At 40.8% G+C, this 13,705-nt stretch overlaps 2 protein-coding genes across 13 annotated transcripts in view; both read left to right on the top strand.

Annotated features, from left to right (window-relative positions):
• Positions 1–9,990, top strand: part of LOC307028088 (phospholipid-transporting ATPase IH-like) — a 42,081-nt gene extending 32,091 nt beyond the window's left edge. Inside the window, exons 23-32 of one of the 5 annotated variants that reach the window (XR_013804830.1) lie at positions 16–75; positions 714–841; positions 943–1,078; positions 1,901–1,924; positions 3,194–3,259; positions 3,505–3,608; positions 3,707–3,872; positions 4,456–4,570; positions 5,562–5,766; positions 7,045–7,179. Coding sequence is in view for 4 of the 5 variants with exons in the window: in XM_079662849.1 (XP_079518975.1) it covers positions 16–75; positions 714–841; positions 943–1,078; positions 1,901–1,924; positions 3,194–3,259; positions 3,505–3,608; positions 3,707–3,872; positions 7,045–7,317 (957 nt within the window). In the remaining variant the exon portion in view is untranslated. Of the gene's footprint in view, positions 1–15; positions 76–713; positions 842–942; positions 1,079–1,900; positions 1,925–3,193; positions 3,260–3,504; positions 3,609–3,706; positions 3,873–4,455; positions 4,571–5,561; positions 5,767–7,044 lie in introns of all 5 variants that reach the window. The other 4 variants (XM_079662851.1, XM_079662849.1, XM_079662852.1 and 1 more) reach the window with 4 other exon arrangements.
• A 1,917-nt stretch (positions 9,991–11,907) lies between these two features.
• The window catches only part of mcf2lb (mcf.2 cell line derived transforming sequence-like b), a 51,093-nt gene continuing 49,295 nt past the window's right edge, over positions 11,908–13,705 (top strand). For 4 of the 8 annotated variants that reach the window (XM_079665508.1, XM_079665507.1, XM_079665505.1 and 1 more), the window contains exon 1: positions 11,909–12,502. In XM_079665508.1, coding sequence (XP_079521634.1) covers positions 12,094–12,502 — 409 coding nt within the window. In that variant the 5' untranslated portion in view covers positions 11,909–12,093. Of the gene's footprint in view, positions 12,503–13,705 lie in introns of all 8 variants that reach the window. The other 4 variants (XM_079665509.1, XM_079665506.1, XM_079665503.1 and 1 more) reach the window with 2 other exon arrangements.

Genomic DNA, 13,705 nt, shown 5'->3' with positions numbered 1-13,705 from the left:
CTTAAATCTTTCCAGAATGTATGCTTCATCTTCCCTCAGTTCCTCTACCAGTTCTTCTGCGGGTTCTCCCAGCAGGTAAGTACTTTAGTTAGGGCTACACTCAGTGTCATGATTTAAACTAGTTTCACACAGAAATTAATGCTTTTTAAATGTGAACTTTTAAAGCTGCAATAATTAGTGTCGCTTGTTGAAAAACCTACAGAGAATTATCACCCTACTCTGCAGTTCCCTGACAGCTTTACTGAATATTTTCCCCTTCTTTCTTTTGATTTTACGGTCCACAAACTCCATTCTCATCAGCTCAGTTCAGTTTATTCACCAAACCGACATAATCGAGACATGTGTGCCCTAATAAGCTTTCTAAAATGTGAGCATTCGGGCCTAGAAACCAAAAAGTTAGTATTTAAAAAGTTATGTTTAATAAGACATTGTGTAGATTTGAGTGCATTTACAGTATCATACAGTGACACTTACAACCTACAGTACAAAGCCCCTAAGACCAACCAGAGACCAAAAGTAAATGGTCCCAAAACATTTATAAAAGGTATCAGGAATCAATGTAGAATGGCATTGATAAGAGGATCTGATAGATCGATTTAAATCTCAACAATTAAAAAAAGCGTATTCTGAAACCCTCCTTTAGTTCCAGATGTCTGATACCGCCTGTATTCCTGTATTTATTTTAATGATTATTTGGTCTTCCTCCTCCGCAGCCTCTGTACGACACGGCGTATTTGACGTTGTACAACATCAGCTTCACCTCGCTCCCAATCCTCCTCTACAGCCTGGTGGAGCAACACGTCACCATGGACACGCTAAAGAGGGACCCCTCCTTGTACAGGTCGGCATAAAACAACCCACTATGTATTCTTTTTCTGTAACTTTTCTGAGTTTTTTTTGCATTTGCTCATCCGTTCTTTTTCCTGCCTGTGTTTTCTTTAGGGACATAGCGAAGAACTCGCTCCTCCGATGGCCCGTCTTCCTCTACTGGACGTGCCTGGGTCTGTTTGACGCTGTTATCTTCTTCTTTGGTGCCTACTTCCTGTTTGACAACACCACCTTTACCAGCAACGGCCAGGTGAGCCTCCCTCTCCATGTCAACAGAGGACGTGAGATATATCATGTAATGGAAACGAGGAGAAAACACAGTCATGAGTTATGTTGGCACTTTGTGGGGTGTTCCAGGGAAATTAAAAGAGAATAATGGACACAAAGTCAGTGCTTCATCCATCTCCATTGGATTGTCATGACAGAGGAGTTAAGTGTTGCAAGATGACTCATGTTTTTTGTTTATTGTGGATAGGGCTGCTCGATTAATCGTATTTTAATCGCAATTACGATGTTGGCTTGCAACGATTATGAAGACAACATAATCAAAATAAAATGATTTTTTTAATTTATTTATTTATTTATTTTTATTATAATTTTTTTTTTTAAACATTTTTTTTTTTATTGGTTTTTCAATTGAATTATACTTAAAGTTCAGGATAATCAACTTTTAAAAACTTACTGCACATTTTTTTTTCAATAAATGGATGTTTTCAAAGTAAATGGATAATCGTTTTTAATAATTGTGATATCAATTATTGACCCAAATAATCGAGATTGTGATTTTTGCCATAATCGAGCAGCCCTAATTGTGGATGTGTAACAGTAAGGTTTCTGTCCCAGGCCCATCTGTAGGTCAGCAACATTGGATCTCCATTCATATCGACTACGCAATAGCATCTGTCTCTGTATTGTTAATTTGTATCATGTCAACTGTTTTTCGATTGCCTTTGGTCCTGTTTTTTAAGTTGATTCTCTTTTCTTCCCCCCCCTCCTTCTCTCTGCTTCCTCTCTCTTTATTTTGCTTCTTCTCTTTACTCTACTTCTTCTACCTGTTCTTCTTCCTCCTCAGCTTATGACCACCAACACACAGATGGTAAGCCTGTCTCCCTCCCTGTCAGCTCTCTCTGTCTTTCACGCGTTTTGAGTTCCTGTCGTACTGTTTAAGCTTTCAGTTGGACCGTTTCATCCAATTTCATCCCTTCTCACTTCGCGTCATCCACGCACTTTCATTTGAATGTGTAGTTTTCTAGTGCTCCATTATTCCCCTAATCTCTGTAAAGCCACAGTACCTGATCTTAACAACCTCCACTGACATAGTAGAAGCCTTAGATGCTCCCCCACGTTTTCCTTGTGTTTCCTTATGATAGCAAATAGAGTAATGCTAGTATGTGTTTGTTGCTCTGTGTTTGTTTGTATGTCCATGTATTTGTGATTTGGGGTTTATTTAAATCAATGCTCAATCATCCAGGGCTTGGCTGCACTTTTCATTCGGTACTATTTGTGTCTACGGCTGACAAACAAACTAATAAAGCAGCTTAAAAAACTGAATTTCTTAGAAATGGATTAATGAATGAAGGAGTTTTCTAGCGAATATAGGTACCAACAAACAGCTTTGGTTATTACATAAATTCCCAGCTTTCTCCGTCTTGATCTCTCTCTCCCGCCTTTCATTTCCTCCCTCTCAACGCTCAACCCATCTGCTCGCTCCGGATGTCTGCTTAAACCTTTTCTAGGATTTCAGCAGGTAGATTTAGATGCAAAGACGTGAAGTGAAAATACTCTCAGTATTTTTGGCACAGAAGCTTAAAGGTAGGGTAGGTAATTTTTGGAGAAACCGGCTCGAGTGCGCTAGAATTTGAAAATACACAGCCGGAAAAAATCTACCACTTCCTTGCAGAGCCCCTCCTCCAACACACATGAACGCGCACATGACCAATGAGGGCACGAGATAAGTTTGTGCACAGATGGAAGGCTGACAGGCAGGTAGGCCATCCAGTTACTTTAGCCGGGCCGGCTCAGATCATTGGTCGTGCTTTTTACAGTACTACGGCTTCCACGGGTGACATTTATTTTAATTTCTTTATGGATTTTTTGTCAAAGCACTTCAGATATTCATTGCTATCGGGATGTTAAGAGCATTCCATAGAATATAACAAAAAGTGTATCTCGAGCCGGTTTCTCAAACTTACCTACCACACCTTTAAAAGAGTACCCTTTCTAAAACATCACCTCTCACTGGTTTGTGCTCATATGTGCACTGTAAATAGAAAATATAGGAGCTTCACTAATCCATGAATGCAGGGTGATTGGGATGTGGTATCGATGTGGCCGCTAACCAGCTTCTTCCTCTTTTCCCTCGCAGATGTTTGGGAACTGGACCTTCGGGACTCTGGTCTTTACTGTGCTGGTGTTCACCGTAACGCTCAAGGTGGGTTTCTAGGAAATACATGTTTATGGAACGAGAAACTCCATTCAATTGCATAATCCCTCACCATTACAGTACATACAGTATGTGTGTCATCGTATGCGAGGAAAAGCTTGCGGCACACATGTTAACTAGCATGTTACGTCAATGATGGACTGCAGTTTGCACGTCAGTAAATCCCGTAGGCAGAGTTATTGACTCCATTGACGTGTGGAGTGTTTATTATGTGTGTATTCTGTTTGTTTCAGCTTGCCTTGGACACACACCACTGGACCTGGATCAATCACTTTGTCGTCTGGGGGTCGCTACTTTTCTACGTTATTTTCTCTCTTCTGTGGGGAGGAATCATTTGGTATAACAATCTTCGTTTTTTTTCCCCAAGCATACATCATCTTAATTGTAATTAGGACATTTCTGAAACCCTTTTGTGTCCTTCCGGTTGCTGCGCAGGCCCTTCCTGAACTACCAGAGGATGTACTACGTGTTCATGCAGATGCTGTCCAGCGGCCCGGCCTGGCTCAGCATCATCCTGCTCATCACGGTCAGCCTGCTGCCAGATGTCATAAAGAAAGTCCTCTGCAGGGCCTTGTGTCCCACAGCCATCGAACGCGCACAGGTAAGATCTTTGCACCAACACCATAGTGAAAGGGAAGCTTTCAATTGTTCCCATGTTAGGCTTCCCTTTAGAGACTTTTCTGCTTTGCTAAAATCATTAACCAATTAATACATTTTTAGGAAAGTGTGCCTTTTAGCGTAATTACAGTAGGTAGAATAATCTCCTATGCTAGCTGATGCATAATATTTGGACTTTAGGAGACCGTATGAGTAAGCTGCAAATCTTTCACACTCAATTAACCATCCAGAAAGACCATTAGGATCCCTAATAGCTTCGAGCAACAGCGTGATTTAGAATGACTTCCTGTTCCCCATGGCTTAGCCTCACCTTCCTGTGAAGAAAGCTTCATGGAGAAATGAATGAAAGGTCTGACAGATTTCTCCCTGCTGTGCTTTTTCTCTTTTCTCCCCTTCTCACTGCAACCTGATGGACCACAAATCACACCATCCTGCATCCTCCCCTCTCCCTCTCCCTTTCACTCACCTGCCTCACCTTGCTTCTTTTTCCTCCCCCCTTCATTACGTTTCCTCTCTTGTTTCCCCCACTGCTCCTGTGTGCCTGTGCCTCTGCACTCACCCTGCAGTCCTCTCGCCCGTGCCTTACTGTGGAGCCGTCCACCATCTTCATGCTTTCTCAGTCCTCCAGCAGAATGAGTTTCTGATTGGCCCAGAGAGACGAGAGAGGAGCAGGAAGAGGAGGTGACTCTCTTTTAAGCCCTCTGTATGCATGCTGGCATGTCCCAGTTTAAACCACGAATCACTGTCTCAACACCTGCTTAATAGGACACTAACTCCTAGCGCTGATCAAATACAGAGGGTTTGGTTTGTAAGGTTAGAATGTCTCCTGACCTTTATGAAGTTACATTTTACATTATTATAAAGTTAGCTTTTTGTGTTATATTTTGTGTTTAAGATATTTAGATTTCCTGCCATGTTATTGTGTCTTTCTTATTGGTACCTTATTGTGTTTTTGTGTTATTATTTTGACATTAAGATTATTAAGATTTCTTAGTCAGAAACAGAGTGAGTTAGACTTACTGTTGGATCTGCTGACATCATTTCACAGGTTTTCATTTTAAGTGTTGTTGTTGATCAATGTCGATTGACATTTAGTGTGGATACACTGACACATCTCTGATGTAAATGTAGCTTCAGTTTATCGGTTTAAGCTAACCAACCGCAACATATCGATAATATCATACTAAAAGCAACACCAATATTTTTCTCTAGCTGTGTGGATGATAATCTGATAAACACTGTCCTTTAAATTAATATTTAAGCAACCTAACCCTCTTATTTTCATACAGTTTAAGTACATGAAAACTAATGAGGATTTAGTCTTTTTGGAGGAATCAGATTATATTGAACATTTCAGTCAATCCATCCAATCGAAAGTACCTGGTTTCTTTCTCCTGAGCACTTGTTACTTTGAACTCAAACTTGAGTCCTACTGACTTTGCTCATTGTGTGCTGCTGCTTTAGTCCTGGTATGAATGATTTCCAGTCTATGATATTGTATTGCTGGTCAACAAAAGAATGATTGTGGTCACTTTAATAGTTTTATGTACCTTTTTAAGTCTGTTTTCTTCAAGAGTATGTTTCAATATAGTAGTTTGATATTGTGGCTGTCTCGTCTTAGTCATGGAAAATGTTAGTCATGAAATTAACGCTGCTTTAACGTCACCCACAGAAGGTTAGGACAGCAGGGGCCCTGGAGGTCTGTGCTGGTGGAGGGGGGAGTGATGAGAGGAGCCCACTGCGCCCTGATAGGACCAGTAAGGGAGACAGTGGAGTTAAAGCTGCTAGGACCTATGACTCCATGATGTCACGCAGCCACAGCACCCCTCTCAGCAAACCCTACAGTACACCCCTTTAGGTGGGCTAGGGTCACCATGGTAACAGCACACAGAGGGAGCCGGGTGTTAATGCTGCTCCCGTGATGCTTCCTGCTGCTCTGCTCTGCATGGGGCCTGCTGTACGACTGTGGCTGTTGGGGGGGGGGGGCTTTCTGCATAACTGCATCAACATGAGAATTATTTTCTCTCCGTCAAACCTACTTTCAGGAATGACAATCTCCAATTCTCTCTGCAGCGCTGGATGCAAAGTGTGCTGTGCTGATCACTGCATGTGGGATGGGAATTAACTTGATCTGGGTAGCAGCCAAATGAGAATTTGATCCTGGCTTGATCCTTTATTAGTCCCAGGCTACTTAAAGACCCATTGCCACCTGTCATGTGTGGACCGCAACAAGTGTGAGACTGGTGTGACTGCTCTTTGGTCCTGGACTGTAGCTTCAGTGATGAGAAAGTAAGCTAAAGCTCATACTGAAGGTTCAGAGGAGGTTTAGTTGTGATGTTCCAGGTGACTGTCAGGTTTTAGAGGTTCAAACAGATAGGTAGTTACTGAGGTGATGTTTAAGTCATTACTATTAACCTAATTAAGGTTGCCCAAGCAGCTTGTATCTGACAAGTATTTTCTTGTGTCAGGAAAACTGATGACATCTCGTGTCGAAAGATGGAATAGCAAGTTTGAATTTAGTTGATTTCATATGCATGTTTAATCTAACAAAACTGCCAATCATAATGAACAGTTTCAGAAGGTTTCTCATCATGGATCAGTAAATGATGTCCAGTTTTTACACTGAATACGTTTCTTTTTTTTTACTGTTTGTTCAGTTAATGTGTTTCAAGAGTCCCTAACAGGGAGTCATTAATACTTTTTAACTAAGCATCTGGATATTAAGCTGCAACAATTAGTCTACTTATTGATTAATTGAGCACACAAAAATAATTGCCTACTATTTTGATAATGGATAGTTTATTTAAATAATTATGTTTGAGAAAAAAAGGCAGTTTTCAGCCTCTTACTTAAGAAGATTTCAGTCTTAAACTACATATCATCTGGAGTGACAAAACAAGTTATTAAAAGATACCTTGACATCTGTCTACAGTTAAAACAATAATTAAAGTAATGAAGTTGTATCTGGATGAATAAAACATTTCTAAATGTAAGCCTGCTGTTAGATAGAAGGCATTGAGCCGTCTCACATCTGTTGTTACTCATATTTTCTCTGATATAATCTGCATGAAGCAATTCTTTCTTTTGATTTCCTTTTCCAATTATTCATGTGTTTTGAATGACCTTGTACTAACTTGTCTTCTATCTCTCTGCAGGATCATGAGAAGCTGTCGGTGGCTGTCGTGGCCGAGTCGACTCCACTGTCCTCTCGTCGGTCCTGCAAAGGCGCGAGCACAGACTCATCCCGCCTCCACCTGGCCGCTGCAGAGGTGCTGTCGCTGCGCAGGTCTGATTCCCTTCCCCAGAAACTACTGGTGCACTTGACAGAGGGTGGAGGGGCAGACCTGCGCCCTCTCAGCCCCTACATGCTCCGTCTATCAGGGGCGGGATTCGCCTACTATGCTCCAGGGCCGGAGACCTCCGTGTGAACCAGGCTCTGTAACTGTGTGCGTGTGGATCTGATGGGATGCAACGTAGCAGGATGCGCGACCATGGTCTGTGTCTCAAGGAGCGAGGATTTATCGAGCGAAACATAAACATGTTCACACACACGTCAACCTCCATGCTGAGTTCACCATGTGCATTTTCTGGGCTACACCTGAGTGAACAACCCTTTATATATTACAGCCCTGACGCCTCATCTTCATACTTTGTTAACTATTTTTTTATTCAGTGTCATCCCCAAGTCGTATCAAAGTTCCTACCCAAAATCTTACTTGAAAAAGTCTAAGAGCAAAAGGGGAACTTGTACAGAGGTGCATTGTTTCATGCACTAAGGAACTGTTTTAACATGTCAACAGGCCTTTTTATATTCCTCGTTCTTATTTTCAGTTCTTGCCTGTTCCTCCACTTTTGTGTCCTTTTTGCTTCTTTGTGAATGTTTGTTTAAAAAACATATGTACAGTAGTCTGGCCAAGTTAGGGGCAGCCGTTAAGCTCAGCCCTTTAGGTGTGCGTGAGTGTGCATGTGCGCGAGTGTATGCATGATATTTGCCTGTTACCGTATGTTTGTACGTGACACACCTTTGCCTTACAGGTAGCCACACAGCAGCAGGCTAGGAGCCAAAGGAGAAAGGTTTTAAAAAAACACACACACACACACACACATCAGCTAAAGGGAGAGAAACTGGGGAAATCTGAAGAGGGATGTGCAGTATTCTCGCCGTCCTGCCTTAATTCATACATTTTTTGTGGACTATATTTCTAGTTTGTTTTGTGAGTGGGATTTAGAGGGCATACTTGTCTGGTACAGTGTGTCCGTTATTGTTTTTCTTTTTCTCTCACAATTGTGTCCACTTTCTTATCTACCAGTTTAGCATGTCAGGTCTCCCTGCTGCATGCTGACCTGCTCTTCTTCTTCTTCTCTGTTTTTCCTTTATCTTCCTTCGTCCCAAACAACATTCATCATAAACCACATCTCAACATTCTTTTCTTTCTCCCAAGAAAGAGCACACTGTACCCACTCCTGCCCTCATGTGGCCGTTAAGGGTAACAACAGCAGCCCAATACTTTATTTATGGGTGTCTATTCCTCTATGTTGCATTGTGCTTGTGTGTTTGCTGCCATGCTATTTGTTAAGAAAAATGTACTGTAAGAATGCTAATGTCATGCTGTCACCTTATAAGGCTTTTATCTCTGTGTTGCATTATCCATGAGTTTTTTGTCTGTATTCTAAAATTATTGATGGCGGTTACTGTTGATGTATGGATGTAACTTAAAAAACAACTTTTGATATATTATTATAGTGAGATTGGGTGTTATATTAGACTGTTGTGAGTAGGAGGGAGACTTGAATCGGCGATGTCACAATCAAATCACTAGAATGTCGAACTGATTTATCCATCATGTCCTCCAGCTGACGATTGTAGCTCATAATGGATGAACCCCTTTTCTGCATTTCTAACATCCTCTAAAGTCCTCTTTGTCCAAAGCATATCTGTCGTGTTGCACAGCAAGTGACGGACTCGGGAAGTCTTGAATGTCAGATTACGAAGCATTTTTGTATGTTTATACAGTTTATTTTCATACACATCACCATCTGCCAACATGTATAGATTTAAAAAACAATTGTTCAGTATTTTTTTACTGGGGCACAGATAATATATCAGTTTGATTGGAGGTCTGGATTTGTCTCAGTTTTCATTTAAAGCCCACAAGCCTCTACAAGTGTTTGAACTTGGAGGGGCTCAACGTCCTGACCTCAGTAGATTATTAGAAGGGCCTTGGTGCTTGTTATGCAGTGTCCCACCTCACTGTGCTGTTGCCATACTGTTTCAGACGTTTTCTACATGTCACACATACCAATCGTACCACTATAGCTACTGTATAAGGTCTATATTACTTTATTTTTATTTAATGGGGAATTCTTTGGAGTCATTCTTTAAACACAGTTTATCTGAGTCCTCCACAGCTCAGTTTTTCTCTTCTACTTGTCATTTTTGTTTTGTCCATTGTGAATATTTCTTTTGTTACTTTTGTATCCCAGAGAGAAGACTATATTTGAACTCTGTTAGAATGTGTGTTCAAGTTTGTAACCAAAATTAGAGCAACATATACGTTATATGATTCAGTAGAGATTTACTTATAGGTCTACACACTGCACTTTCTACAACAGATCAGTTTCTCCCTAAAAAGAAAAGGTCTATTATCCGTGGACTGGGGTTTATAAGTGTTCACTCTTCCTCACAAGTTATTTTTCTAAGAAGAATGTAGTGGGTGAGAAAAAAAAGTGACCAAATAACTTGACTAGGAACGGACTGTCTGTAGCCTCTGTCTCAAATGGGTTTTATCGCACCAGCCTTTTACTGCTGATCAGAATGTCAAACTGCTTTTTCTAAGTCCATCAGCAGGACAGCAGGTGCTCATCTCGTCACTCCTGAGCTTGGAAAATGTCTGAAATGTCGACTTGTGTGCTCTGAGCAGCACGCCTCATAGCATACCTTCAGTACAGCACTGTTTGTATTACTAAACAGGTTTTGAGAATTTACTTTTTTTTTTGGATAAAGATTTTAAAAGTTCACCTGTTCACTTTTTGCCAGCCTGTCTGTAGCAAACGAAGGCAAAGCACTGTATTGTCATTATGCTTGTAATAAAGAAAGATTGAAAACACTTCTCCTCCTTGTTAATGTTCTATATAGGTCTAATTATTGTTAAATTCTGTATTCTTTCAGACACAACAGATGGGATGAGATAGGATTTTATCATGGATCACAACAAATATCTCACAATAAGTTGGTCATTGGGAATTTCCTGTAACTGGATAATATCTTCACATAAGTGATTTTTTAGAAAGAACAGACTCGCACAGTTATGCATTTTTATTTAATTATGAATGCACAAGGGACCTTATGATTTATCATTACCATATTATTCATTTTTTAGTTGTTGTTAAATGTTAAAAATATGTTCTATTTGGAATGCAGTACAAATATGTGTTTCTTAAAATGTAACGTAAGCAAAGCAGACAGGTATACCGGAACTAAAAGTTAACATTTCAAAATGAAAGTCAATAGGATAGAATGGTCAATTCGGGAAACCATTGTTCTCACGAATATATATGAACAAATGTATTTATAAAGAGATGAATACAAGTGTAACATTATGCAAGATGTGTGCACAACAGCAGTCCCCTCTCTTCAGACTTCCGGTTTCCAACATGTCGGTAATGAGAGTTTCTAGAATGTTGCCTTTTAGACAAAGGCTTGACAACAATGTCAACACAAATGTCCACTTACCTTTACACCAGCTCCCTCCAGAAAAAGGGAGAAATCTTTCAGGTTACACATTTACTGGGTGAGAAAATAATATTTTGATGTAGCTGACGCAATGTTTGGTAACATTTTATGGTTGTGTTATTTGGTTACATTCCGTTCGCCATATTGGCAAACGGTCAATTGCTTAGCCTGCGAGATCTGGCTAATGCTAACTAACTCATAGTTAATTAATACACTTCCTTCGATGACATTTCATTTACATTTCTTGTTATATAACAACGTTTTAATAAGCTAGCAATAATGCCAGAAGTGGAGTATGTGATGCTATTCAAACACACTTTTTTTCGTACACTTTAGTGACTCTCCTCACCATTTGATAGCTTTCTATTAAAATTCAGATTTGATGGGGGTTGCATCTTTGTTGAAAAGGCTGCTTTACTCTCTTTGTGTGTCTGTGTTGTGTAGGTGTTGTGTAGGTGTGAGAGTTTGTTGTGTGCTGTGAATTTTTGGCAAAAACATTAATTACAAATATTTTTAAATACTAGCGTTCGGACTGAGTGCTGACTGGAACAGTTACAGCAACAGACAGTGCTGATTTGTTTTTATACAGATTATATTTTCATATATTCCCATGGAAATTGCATTTGGTTAGGCTAATTATGTGGATTGTCTGTTGAGCTGTGTTGTGTTGGCACTGATTCTGATATTTTTTATAAATGCTATGATAATAACAAACCAAAAACCAATAATCTACATATAGATAACCTGCAATAATACAATAAATGTGTTTTGTAAACAATACAATCTTATCAAGTTTCATTTACAAGTGTCATTTGTTCAGGCAAATAGCTTAGAAACTATATAACATCTGGTACTTTTATACCTTATATCCTTAACAGTGCCCTTTTAGGTTGACACATACGCCAGAATGTGTTAGTCTGTGTAAAGTGGTGTAATGTAGTTAATAATGCAATGTAAACCTTAAAAGTGATACCCAAAAGAGCTTGAACCTTCATTCATTGAAAAATAAACAGTCATTGTAGTTTAGTAAAAATGCATCATGTACTGTATATGGCCTTTTGGGAAGTTACCCAACTGTAATGACCAAGTGTTGTCACATGGTGGCAACGCAGCACCAGCAATTGTACATGACTAGCAGCACTTTATATCTCTACAGAAGCGCATGTTCCATCCACACAGCTGTGATGCCTTGTCTCCACACTGAGTGTCGCTATTGGATCAGCTATGTGTGTGAAACTGCATCGATAACCTTCACTTCCCCTCCCCCTCTGTGTCTACCAGGTCTGTACAGGTTCGCACCATCATATGTGCTGACGCTGAGGCATGCATGTGCGAATGAGGCTGCCCCCTGCGCCACCTCCTCCCCATCTCCATCACTGGCGTCCTGAGCTCTGCATCCCTCTGCTGAGGACTCGTCACTGCAGCCAGGGCTGTGACAGCAGCTTCAGCATCATCCCCTCATCTGCCCCTGATGCATCCTCGAAAGCATCCTTTTCTCACAAGCATCCCAGCACCTCTGAGCTGCACACACCCCCTCTCTCGCACATCTCTCTCCTCCAGCATCCGTGTGTTGCAAAAGACAACCAGGCAGTTAAATCCCAGGCTAGATTACCCTGCAGCATCCCCCTCTTCCCTTCTGCTCGGCTGGGCTTGCCATCGCAACAGTCTCCCCTCTCCCTTCCTCTTCAGCATCATCCGCTCTCCTCTTCACCACTCAGTGAAAAAAGCAGGCAAGCTGTCTCTTTTTCCTACAAATGTCTCCATTGGCTGGGCAGCTGGGTTACCGCTGTCCCTTTGGAGGATGATCCTGTGGATGAAGACAGAAGAGATGGCCGTTGGGGAGCTGCTGGAGAGACTGAGGACTGTCACTCGGAGCATAGGTGGGTGACAACACACTCAACACCAACTATAGTACCTCGTCATTTATTCTTGATTGCAGACATTGATATCAAGCATAGATACAGCTGAAATCATAATCTGGATTCAGCTACAATAAGAGATGACATTGTATCTCTTTTTTTGATTGATTTTAGGCCAAAAAAGGGTGAAACATGGGTTTGTAAAGGAAAATGCTGGATCATCGTGTCAATTAGCAAAACATTTTGTGTCTGCTGCTGTTCATGCTGTGTCTGCCTCAAGCTAGGGAGGCGTTTGGCCTGTAAGCTGTGTGTTTGTCGCATGTTATGATTGAACAGTTTATGTCTGCAAGGAAAATGTGATATTGAGTTGTATAATATAAATGATGTAATAATAACACAAATTATTTGTAATGCTGCCAGATTCAAAATGCTTGATTGCATTGAATCTGATGTGTAATCTGAGGATGACAGCCAGATGTACCAACACACAGACAGGATGATTTGTGTTGTGATACTCTCCCTCATGGGCCTCATGGATACTCTTCCTCAGTACTCCACCCATCAGTTTCAGTATTGTTTGATGGAGAGAGATTAAGGCTAGAAATGGGACACTGTGACCTTTCACATATCGTCCTTTCCCTACTGTAACCTTTGACTGTTACTTAACATGTACACGCCACTCCAGGTTGTCACATCACCTCTTAAATGTTGCTGTCAGGGCCTTGCTATTGTGTTTTTTGCAAAGCTCATGTGTGTGTGTGTTCCTGTCCTTTCATATTCTCTCTGAGCGGTCAAAGTAGCTTCAGGAAAACATTTTAGGCTTTTTTTTATATCTGACTGCAGTAAAAATGCATTATGCAGTCATGTAAGAAGAAAGCTTTTTCTGACCCTGACACTAGAACCCATTTCCAGATATGATGTCCTGACGTTTCTCCTGCAGCCTCGTGATTTAACAGATTTTTCTCCTTTACCAAACTAATGCCACTTAGATTAGTAATTGAGTGATAGGAGTCATATCGCTGGTGTTTGCTTCCCTTCTCCTTTGATCCATTTATAGAATTCTCCTTTAATCCACTCACTGCCTGCACACAACTACTTTTAACAAGCATGCATACACACACACACACACACACACACACACACACACACACACACACACACACACACCTTGACCTTGTTTCATTGGATATCAGTGATGGTGGTTGCATTTAGAGAACACCCAGC

Source organism: Notothenia rossii (genome assembly GCF_949606895.1).
Source record: "Notothenia rossii genome assembly, chromosome: 2".
Taxonomy (NCBI): domain Eukaryota; kingdom Metazoa; phylum Chordata; class Actinopteri; order Perciformes; family Nototheniidae; genus Notothenia; species Notothenia rossii.
Note: the sequence above shows the minus strand (reverse complement) of the source record. Positions and strands in the feature narration are given on the sequence as shown.